The 20,132-nt window shown below is 59.7% G+C and overlaps 4 protein-coding genes across 14 annotated transcripts; 1 reads left to right on the top strand and 3 right to left on the bottom strand.

The window, feature by feature from the left end:
- Positions 1 to 753: 753 nt before the first annotated feature.
- LOC106862428 (histone H2A.V) lies at positions 754 to 5,195 on the bottom strand. Its single transcript, XM_014891416.2, has 5 exons — positions 4,992 to 5,195; positions 2,051 to 2,128; positions 1,504 to 1,617; positions 1,305 to 1,434; positions 754 to 1,074 (listed from the first exon to the last, which is right to left on the bottom strand). Exons 1-5 carry the CDS (start codon positions 5,181 to 5,183, stop codon positions 1,013 to 1,015), a joined length of 576 nt encoding a protein of 191 aa, XP_014746902.2. The 5' UTR covers positions 5,184 to 5,195; the 3' UTR covers positions 754 to 1,012.
- A 2,496-nt stretch (positions 5,196 to 7,691) lies between these two features.
- PURB (purine rich element binding protein B) lies at positions 7,692 to 14,167 on the bottom strand. The gene has a single exon (XM_088179947.1). It carries the CDS (start codon positions 12,783 to 12,785, stop codon positions 11,781 to 11,783), a length of 1,005 nt encoding a protein of 334 aa, XP_088036073.1. The 5' UTR covers positions 12,786 to 14,167; the 3' UTR covers positions 7,692 to 11,780.
- Positions 14,168 to 14,303: 136 nt separating this feature from the next.
- Positions 14,304 to 15,762, bottom strand: COX5B (cytochrome c oxidase subunit 5B). Its single transcript, XM_014891405.2, has 4 exons — positions 15,609 to 15,762; positions 15,421 to 15,494; positions 14,780 to 14,879; positions 14,304 to 14,510 (listed from the first exon to the last, which is right to left on the bottom strand). The coding sequence occupies exons 1-4, from the start codon at positions 15,700 to 15,702 to the stop codon at positions 14,398 to 14,400; spliced, it is 381 nt and encodes a 126-aa protein (XP_014746891.1). The 5' UTR covers positions 15,703 to 15,762; the 3' UTR covers positions 14,304 to 14,397.
- A 133-nt stretch (positions 15,763 to 15,895) lies between these two features.
- On the top strand, positions 15,896 to 20,003 carry LOC106862421 (calsenilin-like). 11 transcript variants are annotated; one of them, XM_014891404.2, is made up of 8 exons: positions 16,688 to 16,894; positions 17,928 to 18,052; positions 18,139 to 18,208; positions 18,313 to 18,383; positions 18,635 to 18,742; positions 18,821 to 18,925; positions 19,008 to 19,070; positions 19,400 to 19,584. In XM_014891404.2, the coding sequence occupies exons 1-8, from the start codon at positions 16,792 to 16,794 to the stop codon at positions 19,445 to 19,447; spliced, it is 693 nt and encodes a 230-aa protein (XP_014746890.1). In that variant the 5' UTR covers positions 16,688 to 16,791; the 3' UTR covers positions 19,448 to 19,584. The 11 variants fall into 11 exon arrangements, with proteins under 11 accessions (XP_088036056.1, XP_088036063.1, XP_088036054.1 ...); XM_088179930.1 differs by having other exon boundaries at positions 15,896 to 16,894; positions 17,928 to 18,208; positions 19,448 to 20,003; XM_088179937.1 differs by having other exon boundaries at positions 15,896 to 16,894; positions 17,928 to 18,208.
- Positions 20,004 to 20,132: the final 129 nt, after the last annotated feature.

The raw sequence follows: 20,132 nt of genomic DNA, 5'->3' as shown, positions 1-20,132 counted from the left end.
CCGAGACTGAACCCGGCCCGCCCTGGCCCCTGCCCCGGTCGCAACCGGTCCTAGGGCTCGTCCAGGCGCTAGGACCCGGCGGGGCTGGTCTGAGCTCGGGCGCGGCCCTTATGGTGCTTTAGGCCGTTGGTGCCACTTGACGCCTGATGCAACCAGCGCCTGGTGTTGCCAGTGCAGGAGTCGCCGCAGGTCCGGCTCCCCTCGCCACCGCCTCCGGGCCCGGCTCAGAGCACTCCCCTATCCAGTTGCTACAAATAGAGTTCAGCGGGAGCTTGGGCAGGAGCCGTGTGCCCAGGAGAGAGCGAAACCCAGGACTGACATACCCTGACAGAGAGGCGCTCCAGAGAAATGAAGATCTGGCATACACACAGAGCCAGATCTGACAGACACCAGGACTCCCAGCAGCCATTTGCTGCGGGCTGCCTGACCACTAGCACCCCTAGCCCTGCGACAGATGGACATACGGACACCTCGAGGCACGGTTGACATGGACACCCCTATGTGCAGGACAGACACACACAAACACTCCTGTGTCCAGGCCAGGACAGACGGACAGACCTAGCCCTGTGCTCCGGGCAGGCAGGGCCTTGGAACACGCCCCACCCAATATTTGCATAGCGCATGTTGCTCATGGTGTCTGTGCACAGGGGTTTATTTGATGGGATGCCCCAGTCCCCTCCGCCTGGTACCATGGGCATCCCAACGCCCCCTCCCAACCCCCCCCTCCCCCACCACCACTGGAGACGGTCTGGATTTTTGTAAAAAATGGTTTATGGGTTCCATTTTTGTATAAAACTTGGGGACAGCCGAGCCACTCGCCCACCCCCAGCTGCCACCCCACAGCCTGCGGTGTGTCCTACTCAGAATCTAAACCCATCCCAATGTTTCCTCTACAGTCAATCCTCTATGCTCTTCCTTTTAGCTATTCCTTAGAAAAAAATCCTCGTATCCCCGAGATGTTCCTGTGCCCAGGTACAGTACAATGACAGGGGGATCCGGTGCCACACTCCCTCTATGCCGTTTTCTGCTGTCCCTTCTTTCCAATCAGGGACTTGTGGATGTGGGGAATGACACCTGCAGAAAGGAGGAGAGAAATCCCATCAAATCACTTCCAGAATTCCCAAGGAAGTACAAAAAATCCTCAATTCGCCATTTTTGAATGTCAAGAGAATCCCCCTCAGTGTGAATCCAGAGAAGCAGCAAGCCCATGCATTTTTCCAACTGCCAAATTCCTATCTGTTTTCCCACCTTTCCTCTTCTTGCTAAAATTCCCATTCAAGGCTGGAAACGGGAACGACACCTACCTCCACCAGCGATGGTGGCTTTGATCAGGGAGTCCAACTCCTCATCACCGCGGATTGCCAGCTGCAGGTGCCGGGGTGTGATCCGCTTGACTTTGAGATCCTTGGAAGCATTCCCAGCCAGCTCCAGCACCTGCATGACAGTGGGAAGAGGTGGGAATGCCGAGGGCAGGGATGCTGCGGCTGGGGAGGGGGGTCCTACCTCAGCAGTCAGGTACTCGAGGATGGCTGCGCTGTACACGGCTGCCGTGGCTCCCACACGCCCGTGGCTGGTGGTCCGAGTCTTCAGGTGCCTGTGGATGCGGCCGACTGGGAACTGGGGGGGGGGGGGGGGCAATAAACAACCTCGTTAACAACTACGGACCCTCTATGCTGCCGATTTGGGCTGCGGCTTCCAGGAGCAAGTCTCCAAATGGAGGACTTAATGTTCACTATCCAATTTATTTATTGCTAATGAATATATATATATTAACATATGTTATAATAATACATTATATTATCATATATATTATAATGGTATTTTAATTATTATAGTTATTAATTAGAAAATATAAACTAATTGATTCTCCCGATTAATCCTCCCAACCTCTCTGTCCCACCTGACAGCAAACCCCTTCTGCAAGCCCAGGGTTCCTCATTGCTCCATAAGCCTCCAAATGCCAAAATACTCAATTTTGACCCCAAAGAAGAGGGACTGGGGCCCCCCAGCTGCCCAGCATTCCGTTTCCTGGTGATTCCCTGTGCCATACCTGGAGCCCGGCTCTCTGGGAGCGCGACACGGCCTTGGCCTTGGCCTTGCCACTGTCCTTGCCCGCCTTGCCGCCAGCCTGGGGGAGAAAGGGGCCTGTTGATTAATCTAATTAATCCCTGAATCCAAACAATCTCGTTAATTCTAAGCCAGAGGGACCTGCTGCAGGATAATCTGGCAGCTCCCTAGCAACTCAGGGCCTCTCAAACCACGCGGATTCAAGGGGATAAACAAGGGAAGTTATCAGGGTGCAGCAGCTGCTTCTCACCCAGGTGTCTTATTCCTGCTGCCATTATTCCCATTACTTTCCAGAAAATGCCAAATGGGGGAAAAACAGCCCAAAATCCCATTGCTGGGCATTTTTCTTCCAGCAGTTGTGAGCCCCATTTGTTTCCAGATTCGATTTCTCCACACACTGACGCTGAGCACTAGGCAGGACACTGCTCCTGTATATGGGAATGTGAATCCTGCAGGACTCAGGGGTTAATCTCCTCCTACTCCAGAGTGGGAAATCACCCAGGGGCCCCAGAAACTGTGGATGTAATAAAAATCATGTTGGGAGGGGTGGAAATGCCAAATCCAAGGAGTTTGGGAGTTGCTGAGTAACAAGAGCCGAGCACAGGTTTGCTGGGCTCTCCCATCCGCTGTCAGGAAATCCATGGATTCCATGGATATGGGAAGACCCCATGACGTCATTAATCACTAATGAGAGCTGTTCCTAATGAAGGTGAGAGCCGCAGGTGACGCAGGAAGGCAGAGGGAGCTGCGCCTTCCTCATGGGAAAGACGTCAGCAACCCAGGTAATCTGCTCCAGGTAAAAAAAAAACCAAAACAGGGATAACAATTCCCAAAACCAAGTTTTCCAGCCCACAGAGAGACAAACAAGAACAGCAGAGGAGATGGGAGCCTGAAAACACCCTGGATACTCACAATCCCTGTTTTATAGAATATACAATCCCCATCTCCTCTAAAAAGAAAGAATTTTGGCTCATGGTGAGGGAGCTGAAAGGATCCAGAAACAACAGGAGAGTAAGCGGAGCACATAATCCTTAAAACAAGATGCTGTTTAACCTGGGAATGTCCAAGACCTGTGTCTCATCCCAGCCAGGTGGGAGTTAATACAAGGCTCAGTTCAAACATTGGAAAAAAAATCAGTTATGAGGGGACATTAATTAATCCCGAGGTGATTAAAACAAGAAGAGGGCACCAGGTGAGACCATAGGGGACCCAGCAAATCTGCTCCCTGTGCCAGCACTCCAGACAGGAAGGGTCTTCAGGGATGACTTGGAGAAACAATGAAGCACTAGGAGTTACTTTAATCAGGAGAAAACACCCCTGCAAAACTCAAGGAGGGCATTTTGGGGGGAAGGAGGGAGGATTCGAGGGGTGGAAAGGGAGATTTATAGGAAAGAAAGGGGGAGGCAAGAGGGATTTGCAGATGTTTCCTTGCTCTAGGAATAAAGGGCAGCTTTGGGAAAAGCACTGGCTGCTCCCACTGAGGGCTTTTATCAGCCAGCTGTGAACTTTCCCACTGCCCTATCAGGTTTTCAGCTTGGAGCTGCCTGCCTGATACATCTTCACGGGGAATTTGACTAAGAAGAACAAGAAAGGTTTCGCCATGGAAATCCTTAATTTGGTCTCAATTTCCAACAACCCTCCACAGGGTCTGCAGAGGGAATAGGGGAAGTTCCCCCAGCCCAGCTGCCACTGGCTCCCTAAGGGAGATCATCCCAGTCTGTGTTGGGGGTGAGGGCTCCTGGACTTCTCCCTCCTGAGGAGGCAATCCCGAGGAATTCTTTCTTCACCCTCCAGGTTAGGGCTCCCAGAGACTCAAGACAATCCTTGTGACATCTCCATCCCTTCTCTCCACCAAACCCTCTCGCTAGGAGTACATTCCCGTGCTAAATCTTCCCAGGGTCTGACCCGCTGGATCCTTCACAGTGGGCAAACTTTTTTTTTTTTCTTATCGCTTCAAACAGAATAAAACCCCTCCAAGCAACAACTTTTTATCTCCTGCCGTACATTCCCAGACATCCCCGAGCATAAGTTCTTGGCGGCAGCAGGAGTTGCATAATCCAACGGTGTTTCCATTAACGCTAAGGGATCGGGGCTCTTACCGCCGGCTCCGGAACCTCCGCGAGTCCCGGACCCCCCACGGAACCCCCTAGAGCCCACTTGTGGATCCACAGAACCACTCGAATTCCCCTACAAATCCAGAGAAACCCCCTATGTAACCACATAACACGCCCGTGGATCCATATTGTCCTCCAGGCCCCCTGCGAATCCACGGAACCACCTCAACGATCCTTAGAACCGCCCAAAGCATCCTGCAGACCCACAGAACCTCTCATAGATCCACGGAACCCCCGTAATCTACATTCCCCTGCCCGCCTTCGCTGACAGCTCTAGACTCGGCTCCCCCCATTTCCCTTACGGGGCCACAGGAACGAGGCACCGGGGAGAATGAACCCCCCCTTTTCTTCCCCCACGGACCGAGCCATTTCCCGGGAAGCGGGCTGAGCTATATCCCGCGTAACCCCAGAGGAGGCGCCGGGGGTTTGACAGACCCCGCTCGGGCCTCTCGACTGACGTTTCCGGCACGACAGCAGCTTCCTCCCGTCCAACCGACCCGCAACCGTCACAAATCGCGACCGAGACGACACCGGCCGACACTACGCCGCTCTGACAGCGCTAGAGGGCACCGGCGGGGCCGAATCTGGAGGGCAGGACAAACCCCCTCCCCAGGACCCAGGCGGCAGTGGCCACGGGGCACCGGGGGAGCGCCGGGCCGGACCCAAGGTCACGGACCGGGGCTCGGCCCCCTCCTCGGCCTGGGCTGACAGCGGCGCCCATTGGCGGCCCCACGGAGCCCGGCTCAGCCCGGCCACGCTGTCCTAGCTGGCCTCCCGAGTCCCGAGTCCCATTGTAGCCCCTGCCCTCACCATGGTACCACTGCCGCCGTCCGAACCCCAAAGCCACCGCCGCGCCCGACCCGCCTCAGGAGCCGCCAGACAATGACCCGCCCGGGCGGGGGCGGCGGGCCGCGCCGCGTCGCCGCCAATCACCTCCTCCCATACTAGTTTGAACATCCCGCGGCGCCCAATGGGCGACCTGCTTATTTCCTCGTCCATCATTGGCTCCGCCCCGCTGCTCGTTTAACGGCTGTGTTGCCTTTGCACACGGCACGCAGCGGGATGAGGGCGGAGCGTGCTCCCGTCGGTGACGTCACCGCCCGGCAAATAGCAATAACGAGCACCACGACGTGAGGCGGTGTTATGATGATGGACAGCAGACTGAGCCAATAGAAAGCGGGTAATATTCCCGCCCATTCTATCGCTCCGCCCCGGGTCGTGTTTGTGTGAGGGAACCGGTGGGAGGGGCAGGGGTTTGGCGGGCCTGCGAGGATCCCAGGTCCCGCCAGCGGGTGCCGCTGGGCCCCGGGCCTGTGAAAGCATTCCGCGGGGTCAGGGGCTTTGCTCTTGAGGTGGCCTAGCCCTGCTTGAGGCTGAGAGAGGCCCCGACGTAAAGGGGAGCCCGCCCGGGGAAACCCAGGCCCGCCGGTTCCTCTGACCCTCCCTGTGTTTCATCGGGGCGGTACAGAAATAAGCCGGCGCTGCCCCGTAGGATGAGTGGGGAGAGCAGCTGTAGTGAGGTAACATGGACCCCGCAGCCCCCGGGGCGAACTGAGGGCTGGGTCGGGCCTTGAGAGGCTGAAAGGACTGTCAGTGGTGACGGCAGCAGTCAAGTGTGGCCAAAAATTTACTGCACTGCTGGGGGGAAAAGGGCCCGTTTTCCGAACAACCTTGTAACAGTAAATAAAAGCTCAATTTCTTACGACGGGGCCCTTTCAGTGTCAAATGGAACCTGACTGTGTGAGGAACTGGGTTTATAAATGGAACTGGGGATTCCCAAGCGAGGGTCGATGACGGGGCAGTGTTTGCGGAGCTGGTGGACCACGCACACCGCAGCCCTACCGGGCTGGGGCCGCAGCCCGGGCCCTTCAGGCCGGCTGCACCCGGCGGGGTCACTGTCCCCACGGATATGGTCTTGTCCGGGCTGCCGGGCCTCAGTTTCCCTCCAGCAGCGGGCGGGGTGGAGGGCACCGCACAGTCCCAGCCCCACGCCCACCCTGCTCCAGGCTGAGATACGGGCTGTGGGAGGGGAGGTCCCTGTTACTGGTCCCCCCCAGCTGTCCCGGCCTCCGTTCCACGGTTTCCCTGCACCGTGCATCCCGGGCCCCTCACTGCAGCTGCCATGGGGCTCAAGGCGGCCCCCACTCCCACCCCCTGCTCCGACTGCACCGTGGCTGAGGCACGGGCTGGGAGGAGCAGGAGGGCGGGGAGGAGAAGGAGGATGACGAAGGCATCTATCACTGTCCTTCCCGAGGTGCCCCCCCCGGTCAGTTTCCCCCCCCAGCACCGGGCAGGGGCTGGAGGGCACCGCGCATCCCCCGCCCGTCGCTGCAGCTGCCGTGGAGGCTCAGGGTGTCCCCAGCCCTTCACCCCGCAGCTGCTCCACGTACTCGGGAGGGCAGTACCGTCCGCACCTGCCCCGGGCAGCAACTGCCGCGAGCTGCGCCTCCCCGGGCTCCATCCAGGGGCCTCCGGGCTGTCTCCGGGGCCCCTCCAGCTGTCCCCAGCTTCCCCGACCGCCGGGTCCAGCCGAGGGGATCCCGGAGCAGCTGCGGGGTGGAATAGGGCCGGAGGAGCCGCTCTCCCCGGCCCCAGGGATATGCGGGCCGGGGGCTCGGGATGGGAAGGAGCCTCGGGGGTCGCACCGGGCCCCAGTGGCGGTGACAGAGATGGCGGTGACGGCGGCTCATGCGCAGGCGGGTCCCCGCGTGTCCTCAGATGAGCCCGAGTCCGCAGGGAGCCGCAGCGCGGGGGGCGGGGGCTGCGGCACCACTGGAGGGGACACAGCACGGGCACAGCGGAGACACGGCACACAGCCCTGGTGGGCACGGCATCGTGCCTGTGCACACGCCCGATACGCACACCTGCACGCGTAGCACAGCCGTGTGATGGCACACACACCTGACACACACCACACAGTCGTGTGCGTGGCACGCAACCCTTTCACACCTCTGCACACACACCTGTGCACGCACCTGCCTGAGCCATGGCACACACACCACACACGGGCCACGCCAAACCCTCCCAGCCTTACACCAGCACACAGCGGGCAACCCATGTGATGGCACGCATGCGTTACGCACACTTTACACACACACCCACAACCGGCAGCCATGTGATGGCACAAATGCCTTATCCTCATTTTACACACACACACCAGGCAGCCGTGGTATGGCACACATATCTCACACTCACTTCACACACCCCCACACACGCATTATACCTGTGCACACACCAGCCTGAGCTGTGACACAACATGCCTAAGCCACGCCAAACCTTTTCCCTCCCCACCGTGCTGGTATCTCACACCCCCAACTCCCGTGAGTTAGGCATTCCCCTCAGGACAAGGTGGGGGACTCCATGTTCCCTGTTTGCGCCCCCGACGCTTTCACTACATGTCCCTGCAATGCCGCACGGTTACCTCCCCACTCCTCACCACAATGGTGGCACCAGCTCCACCCTCCAGGGCCCCCCATGGCATCCCCAAAGAGCAAGTCAGGCTCGGGCTGGTTTTCATTCACTTTTCCGCATACTTTATTTGTTACAAACATACAATTCTTTAAATATAGACTGTAAAACTCCATTTGCAAAAATCTGCTACGTCAGGAGTGCTCGGAGCAGGAGGAGTTCGTCGCGTCGGCCTCGTCTGCGCTAGTGGTAACACCCAGGACCTGCCTCCGGCCCCTGGAGCCGCCCCGCCGGCCGCAGGGAAGGGACATGGGGGCCCCGGCCCCCCCGGCCGCCTAAAGTGCAGGTTTGCTTTAGTTTTTTTCTTTCATTAAAAAAATAACAGGAATAAAACTTTTTTTTTCTCTTTTCGGCAAAGGGACATCATGGTGAGCGCTCGGGGAGGGAGGTGGCGCTCCTGGGATCTGCTGCTCTGAGGAGGACCCGGTGCTCGGAGGAGGATCCAACATTCATAGGATCCAGTTCTAAGAGGATCCAACTCTCCGAGGAGGATCTACTGCTTGCAGGAGAACCCAGCTCGAAGAGGCGGGTCTAGTGTTTGGAGGATCCAACTCTCAGAGGATCCAGCCCTCAGAGGATCCAGCTTGGAGAAGGACCTGGCTCCTGGAGGAGGATCTAGCACTCAGAGAAGGATCTGGTGCTCAGAGGATCCAGCTCTTGGAGGATCCAGTTCTTGAAGGATCCAACTCTTGAAGGAGGATGCAACTCTTGGAGGATTGGGCACTCAGAGGATCCAGCTTTTGGAGGATACAATTCTTGGAGGACCCAGCTGTCAGAGAATCCAACTCTGGGAGTGCCTGGTCTTGGAGGAGGATCCAGTGCTCTCCCCACTGATGCTGTCCCAGCCTCTTGGCTGGGCTGACCCATGTGCTGGGGCCCAGTGAGCCACCCGTGCTGGACCCGCTCCCAGCCACTGCTCTGAGGCCAGAACCTCCCGTGGACTCTGGGCTGTGCCGTGCTCCTCCCCGGCCATCCCACCCAGACCTGGGTTCTCCTGCCAACACCCAACTGCAGCTCTGCATGGCTTGGCCCCAGTGCCGCTGGCTCTACCGGCTCCACGAGGATGAGGGCGATGGCACCCGTGGCCAGGCCTCGCCCTGCAGGAACATCTGGGAACATCCACGGAACCAGCTGAGACTTCCCACTGGGAATACCTGCTGAGCTCCATGGTGCACCACCCTGCATACCCCCAGTGCTCTCTCAGCTGCTTTTTTTAAAACTTTTCCAGGGTTTTTTGCGAATTTTTTCCACTTTTTGCTTTTTTACGAGAGGCCAGTGAGGGATTGGGTTGGTTTTGTCACCAATGTGAGGAGTCGCCACTGGAGCGATCCCCCCAAACCATCCCCCACTGCCCCCAAATCGCCTGGAAACAAGGCAAGAGAATCTGAATTTTCTTCCATATTTTTTAGGGCAAAAAGAACTGAAGCTGTTTGAACTTGCCCTGGAAGCACCACACGCTCCAGACCCAGCCATCTGGGGTATTTTTCCAGTGGCTTTTTGGGGCATTGTGTAAGACTTCCAATATTCTGTCTGTACAGCCATCATCGCATTTTCCATCAGTCCTTCTGGGGCAGCAAAGCTGGAAGTACCAGGAATTTGGGATATTTTTCCCCCTATTTGTGGTTTAAAAATTAAAAAAAACCCCAATTTGCCCATTTTCTACAGAATTCAACCCAAAACCCAACTGAATCTGAGCTATGTACACACAGCCATGTCTATACACACAGGGATGGGAAGGGGGTTCAGGGGAGATATTGGCATTGTCCCACTTTCCTGGGAAACACCCAACGGCTCCTAGGGGGCTCCAAGAGAAAAAAACCCCAAAACTGCCCCCCAAGACCCCCTTCCCCATGGCAGCCCCCCTCGCTCCAGCTGGCACCTCAAGCCCTCAACCCCCTTTTTTCCCCTATTTTATCTCATTTTGGCTTTTTTTTCCGCTGTCTTCCCCCGACGTGCTCTGCTCTTCCCACCCGAATGGAGCTGTGGGAGGTTATGTCCATGGATCCAGCACTTCTCTGGCCACGAAAGGCTCCCTGAGGCAATGCTGGGAGCTGCTTTTTGGGTTTATTACTGGATTTTGGTGGTTTTGCCTTTTTTTTTTTTTTTTTTTCCTCTTCCCTTCCATGTATTTCTAGCCAGCTCCCCAGAGCTGGGCCGGGCTGGCAGCGATTCCGCCGCTCTCCCGAAGTAGAGATAAGGCCAAATCACCGCAATTCAGCCAAAAGAAAGAAACCCAAAGGAATATATATATATTTTTATATATATATATATATATATATATATATATCATCCTCTTCAAAAATAAAAGGAGAGGTCCCGCGGCTGGACGCCGGTGAGTCCCGCGGAACTGGGAGCCTTTTTCCCCCCAAATCCATCATCGCCGTCGTGGTTTATGGTTTTTCTCCGTGGCAAAGAACACAGGACCAGGAGGATGGGTGGATACAGCAGGAATTCACCGGAAAGAGCTGCCTGAGGGTACAAAATACAGTACGGACACATCGGCCATCGAGGAAGGACTATTGCTCCCGTGTGAGTGAGTGAGGGATCCAGGTCCTTTGCGACGGAGAAGGCTTAAAAACGGGATAAATGGAAGAAATTCGCTTTAAAAATCCCTTTAAAAAGAGCGACGGCAGCGGGAGCAGCGGGAGCAGCAGGACGGGGCCAGGGTCCGGACGGACGGATGGATGGACAGTGGCGTCCCTGCGGCGCGGGGAGTCTCCCAGGGGTGTGTGGCTGTTCCTCACTTCCCAATAAATATGGAGAGAGGGAGATGCCGGATCCGTGGTAATAAATTAAGGAGGCAGCTGATTGGGCTCCTAGAATGGATTAAAAGAAAAAAAAAAAAAAAAAAAGGAAAGTCCTAAAAGTGGTGGAACCGTTGGAGAAGAGGCAAAACCTTGGAATGAAAGTGATGGAGTTCAGAGTTATGGGAAAACGGGGTGAAAAACTGGAATTCTGGACAGGGCAGGACTGAGCTGAGGGAGTGAAAAAGAATTTTAAAAAAAGACTATTTGAGAGTGGAAAAATGTGTTTAATAGGAGGTGGCTGGAGGGACCAGCGGCGCCAGGGCCGGGCCCACGGAGGCAAAAAAAGACAAAAGGAGGCAAAAAATAACAATAAACCTCCAAAATCCACCCCCAAGGTGCCGGGGCCGGGCGTGGCCACGGATTTGGGACCGGAAAATCCAAATTGGGTGAAGCCAAGGGGCGGATTCTGGCGGGTCCTGGTGAAACGGGGCCGGAGGCGCCTTATTTGGAGAGAAGGGGAAGATGGTTCGCCCCGTCGAGATTTTCCTTGTGCTTTGTGCCGGCGCCTCCCCCTTCCCGGCGGGAAACGGGGAGGGGCGGAAAAACGGTCAGAAATCGGCAAAACGGAGGAAAACTTCCCTAATTATCAGGGAGCCGGCAGCTCGGGGCGGGTTCCAGTACGGGCGCCCGGAGTTTGCATCCCAAAAACAAAGAAATAAAGAAACAAAAAACCAAAACAAAACAAAAAGAACCCCCAATCCCCCCCCCCCCCCCCCCCCAAAAAAAAAAACCAACCCACAAAGAAAAAAACCCCAAAACACCGTGGAAAGAGAAGGAAAAAAAAAAAGGAAAATGAAGGAAAAATCACAAGCCGAGGGAACGGCCGTTGGTCCAAGGTGCCTCCGCTGCCCCCCCGCCGGTGCTGCCGCTGCCGCTCGGCTCTGGGGCCCTCGGGTGCTGGTTTTGATGAGGGGGCACTGGGAGGGGAGGGGGCTGCGGGTGACCCCCTGCCCCCCCAAAGCAGCGAGTCCCGGGGGCTGGAGGTCCCATGGTGGGAGCAGGGGAGGGGGCCGGGGGGCCGCGGGCGGCGGCACAATCGGGCCGGTTTCTCTCTCTCCGGTGACGGCAGGAGGGGGGGCTCGGGGGGCTTAGTGACCCCCGTGCTCCACCGCTGCTGGGTGGGGGGCTTGGGGACCCCTTTGTCCCGTTGCTGGGAGTGGGGACGTGGGGGATTTGGGGGAACTCCTTCACCCCATCGCTGTTGGAGGGGGGTCTGCCCCTCTGCCCCGTCACTGGGAGTGGGAACTGGGGACCCCTTCGCCCCGGGGCTCGGAGGGGGTGGGGGGGGGGGCCGGCGTCGGGGTCGAGGGCAGGGGGGATCGGCTCAGTCGTCGTCCACATCGTCGCCGTCGGAGTCGTCACCGGCGCCACTGCCGCTGCCGGGTCCCGGCGGGCCGGCGCGCCGGTCGTAGAGCTTGTCCCGCTGGCGCTCCTGGATGTCGCGCATCTCCTCGGCGTAGCGGCAGAAGGCGCCGCCGAACTTGGCCCAGGCCTTGTAGGGGACGGTGATGGCGTTGCGGTAGGACGGCTTCACCTCGCTGACCCGCAGGAACACCCCGTACTTGTTGCAGCCCACGTCGAAAAAGAAGCGCTTGGAGTCCACGGTGATGGACGTGCCCTCAGGCAGCTCCCCGTAGAGCCCCCCACCGCCCGGGCCGCCGCCGCCGGGGCCGCCCAGCTCGTCCTCCTCGCCGCCGTAATCGTCGATGAGCTTGGCCAGAGCGTCGCGGAACTCGATGAGGCCCTGGGCGGGCAGCGCGATGGTCTGGCCGCTCTGCAGCCCGGGGGGGCCTCCCGCGAACCCCCCCGGGCCGCCGGGGCCGCGGTTCACGGTCTGGCGGATGCGCAGGAAGCGCCCACGCTGGTTCTCCTTCAGGTCCAGGTAGTACTTGCGGTTCTCCCGCACCAGGAACTCGCTCTTGAGGGCGCGGCGGGGCCCGGCGCCGTCCTCGCCCGGCGGCCCCGCGGCCTGAGCCAGCTGCTCGGGGCTGGACGGGCCCAGCTGCGCGTAGTGCTCGATGAAGTCGCCCAGGTAGTCGCGGAACTCAGCGGCCACGGCCATGGAGAGCGTGAGGCGGCTCTTGGAGCCCCCCGCGCCAACCTCGGCGATCTTGAGGAAGCGGCCCTTGGCGTTCTGCTTCACGTCCAGATAGAAGCGCTTGTTCTGGATGTCCAGCCGCTTGGACGCCAACTCCTGCGTCTCCTGCTCGGGGCCAGCCGCGCCGCCGCCTCCGGGCCCCGCGGCCGGGCCGGCCCCCCCCGCCCCGCCGCGGGCGGTCCCGAACCCGCCGCCGCCACCGCGCTCGCTGCCGCTGTCCCCGTCCGCCATCTTGTCCGCCCGCCCCGCGCACCGCCCGCTTCCGGTCCCGCTGCGACACCGCTGACGTCACCGCCGCACCGCCGCCGTCACGTGCGCCGGGGCCCCGCCCACCGCGTCCCCGCGCGCCCCCGGCGAAGCTCCTCCCCCATTACGTCGTTCCGAGTCCCGCCCTCAGCTGTCAGTCACCAGCACCATGCCGCCCATTGGTCGCTGGGTCCTCCCCGCAGCCACCTCCTTTGAGCACAGAGTTCGGCTGCCTGGCTGTCAGTCACAGCCACGACTGGCTCCTATTGGTCAATTAGGCCCAGCGTTCCGCCCCCACGAGCACTGGACCGCACCTCCTCCCCACGGCAGAGCCCCTGCCGGCTGTCAGTTACGGGCACTGGCAGCTGCTATTGGTCGCTGAAGCCACGCCCCAGCCCCGCCCTTCCCTTGCCCTCGTCATTGAGCATAATCCTGCCCTTCCCTGCTGTCACAGCCTCCCGCAGCCTTCACTAGTCCATGAGGTCCAAAGCCTCACCTCCCCCAGCTGTCACTCACCATTAGCATAGTCCCCATTGGCCAGTGAGGCCCACAGCTCCGCCCCCTCCAGCCAGCATTGCATGATGCCATGGGCAGTCAGCATGACATCATCAATGACATCACAGCTAGCCAGTAGCACTGCGACCACACTTCCAACGGGCAACCTCCAGGTCCTCCCTGGGCCTGCCCAGACCCCTGAGCAGAGCCTGGAGGGCAGAACTCATCCTCCCTTCCCACTATAGGATGACCTGCCGAAGGGAAGTCCTCCTGTGGGAGGGATGTGGCAGCCCCTAAGGGACACCTGGGACCATGCAGGGTCACTGGGGATCTTATGGGAACCAACAGGGACTTCCCAAGATCGCGTGGGAACCTCTGGGGACCTCCTGTGGCCCCGTGAGGATCTCCTGTGGCTGCTTGGGATCAGGTGGGAACCTTCAGGGACTTCCTGAGGTCTCATGATGATCTCCTGGAAACATCTGGGGATCTCCTTGCATCAGGTGAGGCCTTCTGAGTCCTCTCAGAGGAAGATGGAGCCACAGGTGCCTGGCAGGACCAGCACTCTGGGAACCTCCAGCAGCAGGAAGAGGCTCCTGCCTACAGGGTTGTCACCCACTTGACAGGCAAGATCATGTCCAAAGGGACAAACAGGCCCCCAGCAGGGCACTGAGGGAGGTACCCTGTGTGCGTGGGGGGTGGTGATCTGTCTGGAAGGCTGTGGGATCAACCCAACGCCCCCTCAGTGCTCACAGGCTTCTTTTGGAATGGGGCATCCCACATGGTGGGCAAGGAAGCCCAAAGGGGATAAAGCAGCAACAGGATCCAGTAGGCTTTCCCCAGGGCTCCCCCAATCACAGAACAGAGGGCCAATGAAATGGGGTCCCCCACCCCAACCACTAGGCTATGGTGTCCCCCTCAGACCCCCATGTTCCCTCCCAATTCATGGGGACACCCATGGCCTGGTTCCCCCCCCCAACCACTGATTCCCCAGCATAGACAGAGTCAGGCTGTCCACATAACCTCTTTATCTGGGGTGACTCAGGGGGTTTCAACAGGGCCCCAGGATCCCGGGGAGGTGAGAGTAGAGAGTCCTGCAGCCCCCTCAGTGGGGCAGCTCATGGGGGATCAGTTTGTAGTGGGCACCACAGGAGGGGCAGCGCTGGGCCTCGCCCTTGTGCAGCCAGAACCAAACCACGTAGCTGTTGTCCTCCTCACCTGGGGGGACAGGGACAGCGTGGGTGAGGGACAGGGAACAGGGACAGAGGTAGAGGGACAGCATGGGACAGGGGACAGGGAGGAGAGGAAGAGGGGACATGGACTCTGTGGGACAGAACAGAAGGACAGAAGGGGATAGATCCAGGAATGGACAAATAGCTAAGGGACAGGAATGGACACACGAACACCATGGACAGGAATGGGTGCAAGGATGGATACACAGACACAGAGGCAGGACAGACACAAGGGCAGAGATGGGGGGCACTCACAGACGCAGCCCACGATGCGCTTGTTGGTGATGGAGGGCACGAGGTTTGGGTCCTCCTTGGTGCCCATGTAGCGCTTGGGCCGGAACATGCTGTACGGATCCTGTGGCAAGGGGGAAGCAGGGATAGCCCCGGAATATGAGCAGCCAAGAACGCCCAGCCACCACTCCATCCCTCACACCCACAACATCCCCTGAGGGGAGCCTGTCCCTGAGAACCCCAAACTGATCATGCCACCCTAGGGACCCTCCCAAGAATTCCCCAACCGTAGACCCCGCAACCCTCCAAGGACACCAAAACCCTGAAACATCCCCTCCAGACGATGCCACCCGAGCACTCCCCAAACTCCCTGGGATCCTCCATCAAGTACACCAGAACCCTGAAATGACCCCGAACTCCTCGCCACGCCCTCAGTCCCCCCAAAAGACCCTGAGACTCCCCAAACACCCATCCACCAAACTCTGCCCCTCCAAGGAAAGTCAAACCCTGAAACCACCCCAGAACCCCCTGTCATCCCTCGAGAAACCGCGGGGGTCCCCCAGAGGCAACCCCATCCAGATACCCCCAGAAATATTCCCACTCTCCATAGCCCATCCCGAGCCCCCACGTGGTCCTCCTGAGGTCCCCTAATCTCCGGCACTCACCAGACCCTTATTCATGGCCTCCATCACCTTCCGCTCCAACCCGGTCGCCTGTTCCTCATCGCTGGCCAGGTTCCCTGCGGGGCGCCGTCACACTAGGGGTGCAGACATCCCGCCCCGGCCTCCCCCCGGTCCCGCTCGTTCCTCCCCCGCTCTCCCCCCGTTCCCCCGCTTCCCCGGTCCCCGCTCACCGGGCACGCCGAGATGGCGGACGGGCACGGCGCGGGCGGACGCCGCGGGCAGAAGCCGCAGGGCCGCGCTCACCCGCAGTAACCTTGAGGCCATGGCGGCAAGAGTGGTGGCACTTCCGGCACGAGCGGAAGCGGAAGTGACGTCAGCGGGCCGATGGGGCCTCGCGAGGAAACCGCGCGCCACTGACCGGAGCTCCGCCCTCTGCCACGCCCACATCCACAGAGCCCCGCCCAGTGTGCCCCCACCCCATTATAACCCCGCCCCCATGGGATGACCCCGCCGGTCACCGTGGGCGGGGGGGGACTGAGATTTTGGATGGGTGATGGGACCCTCGTGGGAACAGGGACAACCGCCTGGAGGACAGGGACACTGTCCCGGGGGTGATGGGGATGGGACACCTTGGGACTGGAGGGGAGCCGGGGATAGCCTGGAGATGGCGGGGACACTCCATGGGGGACAAGGATGATGTCCCTAGCACCATAAGGATTGGACACCCCTGGAGGGATGGAGAGAGATGCTCCTGGGGCCTTGGGGACACAACGGCCCGAGGTAACAGGGACCATATCCCTGGAGACTTGGGGACAAGGCCAGCCCAGGACACTGCGGAGTGCCATCCCTGCGGCGATGCGTACAGACGGCCATGTGGGGAGCTGACACCCCTAGGGGCACAGGGGTAGTCCTCAGGGGACAGGGCCTATGTTCCCAGGACAATGGGACACCCACAGAGGGGTAGGGGCAGCCCTGGAGAACAGGGACAGCCCCCCTGCCTTCCCTGCCTCAGTTTCCCCTCCCCTCACTGCTTACTCATCCCTATCGATCCCATCGATCCCAACGGTGGCGGGGGGACAAAACAACCTTTTTTTCACCCAATTCTGATGCCCGCTCTGGTTTGACCTCCCCCCAGCTGCGAGCTCAGGACCCAAGGGTGCTGCGGAGAGCGGGGGTAGCGCCCCTGCGTCCCCTCAACCCTCAACTTTCCTTGGGAAACTGAAAATAAAATATGGGAAAGCAGCGCCGGGGGGGGGCAGGGGGTGGGCGCGTGCCAAGGGAGGAGGAGGAGGAGGAGGATGAGGGCAGGACAGCCGGACACGGGCTGCAGCACCCGCCCCGCGCTCCCGCAGCACCCAGCGCCAGCACCCCCGCAGGCTTTGGGGGGGGAGCCCCCAAAACCCCCCGGGGGCCATGGGCATCCAGGGCATGGAGCTGTGCGCCGTGGCCGTGGTCATCCTTCTCTTCATCGCCGTCCTCAAGCAGTTTGGCATCCTGGAGCCCATCTCTGTAGAAGGTACCCCCCCACCTTAATTAATCCAAATTATTTAATTAAATTAATTCTCATCCCCCCCCCCATTCAGGCGTATCCCCTTCTCTCCTCTGGCACTAAATGACCTGTTAGCCTCTAATTAGCCCCTGTGGAGTATAACCGGCTGGTTTTGGGGTTCCCCCTCGGGAGGGTTTGAGGTGAAAGCTTTGGGAGGATTTGGGAATGTGAAGGGAGGGGGTAGGCTCCCCAACCCCCCTCCCGCAGCGCCATGGCCCAGCCTTCTGAGGGGCTGCGCTGCCAGCGGTCCCCCAAACCCCCGGAGGGGTGGAGACTCTCAACCCAGAGAACTCCCCCGCTTCCAGGGCTCCCGTGCCCTGCTAACCCCCAAGAGCGGATAACGGGGACCCGAGGGTCCCCCAAATCTTCCCAAGTTGGACCGGGAGGGCTATAAGATGGTGCTGACCACCAACAAGCTCCCTGAGGTGGGGTGCTGGGGAGCCTCGACTCCACAGTGACCCCCAAAACCGCCTGAGATGGGACACAGGGAGCCCCAAGTCCTGCATCAGCCCCTGAACCTCCACTCAGAAGTCCCCTTCATGAGGGTCCTCCACTCCCTCACTGCCTGAGATGGGACCCCCAATCTCCCCCCCAAGTCCCCTGAGACCCCTCACAGCCGGTGCTGAGGGTTCTTCCCCCTCTGACAGCGCCTGGGAATTTTTCGGGCTCCCAACCCCATCCCAAAATTGCTGACACCCCCCTGTGCTGAGCGGCTCCACAGGGGCTTCCCAGACTGAAATTATTAATGAGCCATCATTTATTAATTACCTTCTGCTGGGCCGAGCGAGAGCAGCAGTGGCTAAGAGGCGGCTCGGGAATCTTCTGCGCCTTGGGAATGTGGGAAACCCCTAGGGATGCAACACCCGCGGTGTTCCAGGGTCCCGAGGGAGATCCGGGGTCCGCCGAGGCGCTGGGCGGTGGGTTTAGGGGGGTGGGGTTGGGTTTAGGGGTGGAGTGGTGTTCCTAAGGGGGGGTTTTGCCCGAGGGTCTCTCCTGGCAGACAGCGGCGATGCCGACGTGGAGCTCCCGACCATCCGGCACCAACCCGAGGGGCTGGAGCAGCTGCTGGCTCGGACCAAGTTCACCAAGACGGAGCTTCAATCCCTCTATCGTGGCTTCAAGAACGTGAGTCTGGGGGTCCGTCGCCCCAGTCCCCCAATTCCGTGAGTCCCCACTTTCCTCGGGATCACCGGCGCCGCTCCCCTTCCCAGGAATGTCCCAGCGGCCTCGTGGATGAGGAAACCTTCACACTAATCTACTCGCGGTTCTTCCCTCAAGGCGGTGAGTGGGGAGTCCCCAAACCCGGCAGGAGGGTCTGGGGGGGCCCATCCGGGAAAACTCCCAACCCTGGTTCTGGGGGAGTCACCGTCCCCCTTCCCCTGCAGACGCCAGCTCCTACGCCCATTTCTTGTTCGACGCCTTCGACGCCGACCGCAACGGGGCTCTCTGCTTCCAGGTGGGAATTCCTGGTGGGAAAGGCTGTGCCAGCACCGTGATTCATCACATCTTCCCCCTCCTCTTCCCCCTCCCAGGCTGTGGCCAAACTCTCTCTCTCTCGGGTGCCGGGCGCTGCGGCGGCGGGGGGTAAAAATAACAGGATCAATAGGGAATGAAATCCCTCGGGCGCCCCGGGATCGATGTGGCCGCTGAAGGGAGGGGCAGGGGGTGAGGGTCCCTCCCCGCTCACTGCCACGACCCTTCCGGCAGGATTTCGCGGTGGGACTCTCGGTGCTGCTGCGGGGGACGGAGCAGCAGAAGCTGAAGTGGACGTTTGACCTCTACGACGTGAATAAGGACGGCTACGTTACCAAGGAGGTGACAGTGGGGAACACTGGGGGGCTGGTGGGGTGGGGACACCCAGACGGGGACCTGCCAGCGCCCTGTGTCCCCCAGGACATGCTGGAGATCATGAAATCTATCTATGCCATGATGGGCCACTGCACCGAGCCCGCCCTAGGGGCCAGCGCGCCGGCCCAGCACGTGGAGCTGTTCTTCCAGGTGAGACAGTTTCCACTGTCACCTCCCGGGGCCACTCTGCGGCCAGGGGTGGCCCCACTTAGCCCTGGCCACTTCCTTGCAGAAGATGGACAGGAACAGGGACGGCGTGGTGACTTTCGAGGAGTTCCTGGCCACGTGCCAGGAGGTGAGGGGCTTTTGGGGGCACCATCCTTTTCCTGCTTGTTCTGTCCCAAAATGACGTGCTGGGGACATCAGGAGAGGGGAGGACAAAGGGGTCACCCCGGGAGGGATAGGAGTGGGACAGGAGAGGCACAGGAGTTGGGGCTGGGAGAGGGATGGGGGGGAGACAGGAGGATTATGATGGGAAGTGTGGGATGCGGGGCACAGGGGGTGGGGACGAGAGGGAGCAGATGAGGGGAACAGGAGGGAGATGACAAAAGGGTGACAAGAAAAGGAGAGCTGGCGGGGGGGTCAGGAGGGGGACATGGGGTCTCTGATCTCTCCCCCCCCCAGGACAAGGACATAATGAGCTCCATGCAGATCTTCCATAACGTGCTCTAGATCCTGCCCACCCCCCGGAGTTTTTCTAGTGTTTCAGACAAACAAGAATTTCAAAGGCAGAAGAAATCTAGCATGTGGCTCCCAGAGACGGGATATTTCAAGGACGACGTTGTCACCAGAGCCTCCCGGAGTGTGGCTCTACCACCTGCCAGACAGACCCGTTTTGGGGGACTGAGCCTCCCCTCGACACGGACCCCCCCTTGGCGGTGCAGGGACTTGACACAGCACAAGCCCAACCCCAGGGTCCCCAGGGTGGGAGCCCTGGGACACAGGGACTGCCTGGGACCTGAGAACCCTCAGAGATAGGACCCTCCAGGATGTGGGGGCTCTCTGGGTGGGAGTCTCCATATTGCGGCCATGAAATGGAACCCTCAAACACCAAACAAAAGCACAGCCCCTCCTCCCCCAGCAGCGTGGAGAGGGGGGGATTTTATAAATAAACCAAATAGTGACGATTTAGGGGGTGAAGTGGAGTCACGAGGGATGTGAGAGACGCGCAGTGTCCCGGTCCCTGTCCTGCTCTCTGTCCCTGCCCTTGTCCCGCTCCCAATCCTATTCCCCGTGCGTCTTCCAGTGCCTGTCCTTGTCCGGCTAGCAGTCTCAACTCCCGTGCCTCTCCTGATTCCGGTCGCAGTCCCTCTCTCATTTCCCTTCCTGGTCGCGCGGCCCCGCCCCTCAGCCCTAT

Source organism: Sturnus vulgaris, chromosome 28 (genome assembly GCF_052056855.1).
Source record: "Sturnus vulgaris isolate bStuVul1 chromosome 28, bStuVul1.hap1, whole genome shotgun sequence".
NCBI classification, from domain to species: domain Eukaryota; kingdom Metazoa; phylum Chordata; class Aves; order Passeriformes; family Sturnidae; genus Sturnus; species Sturnus vulgaris.
The sequence above is the reverse complement of the archived record's forward strand: the minus strand, read 5'-3'. Positions and strand labels throughout refer to the sequence as shown.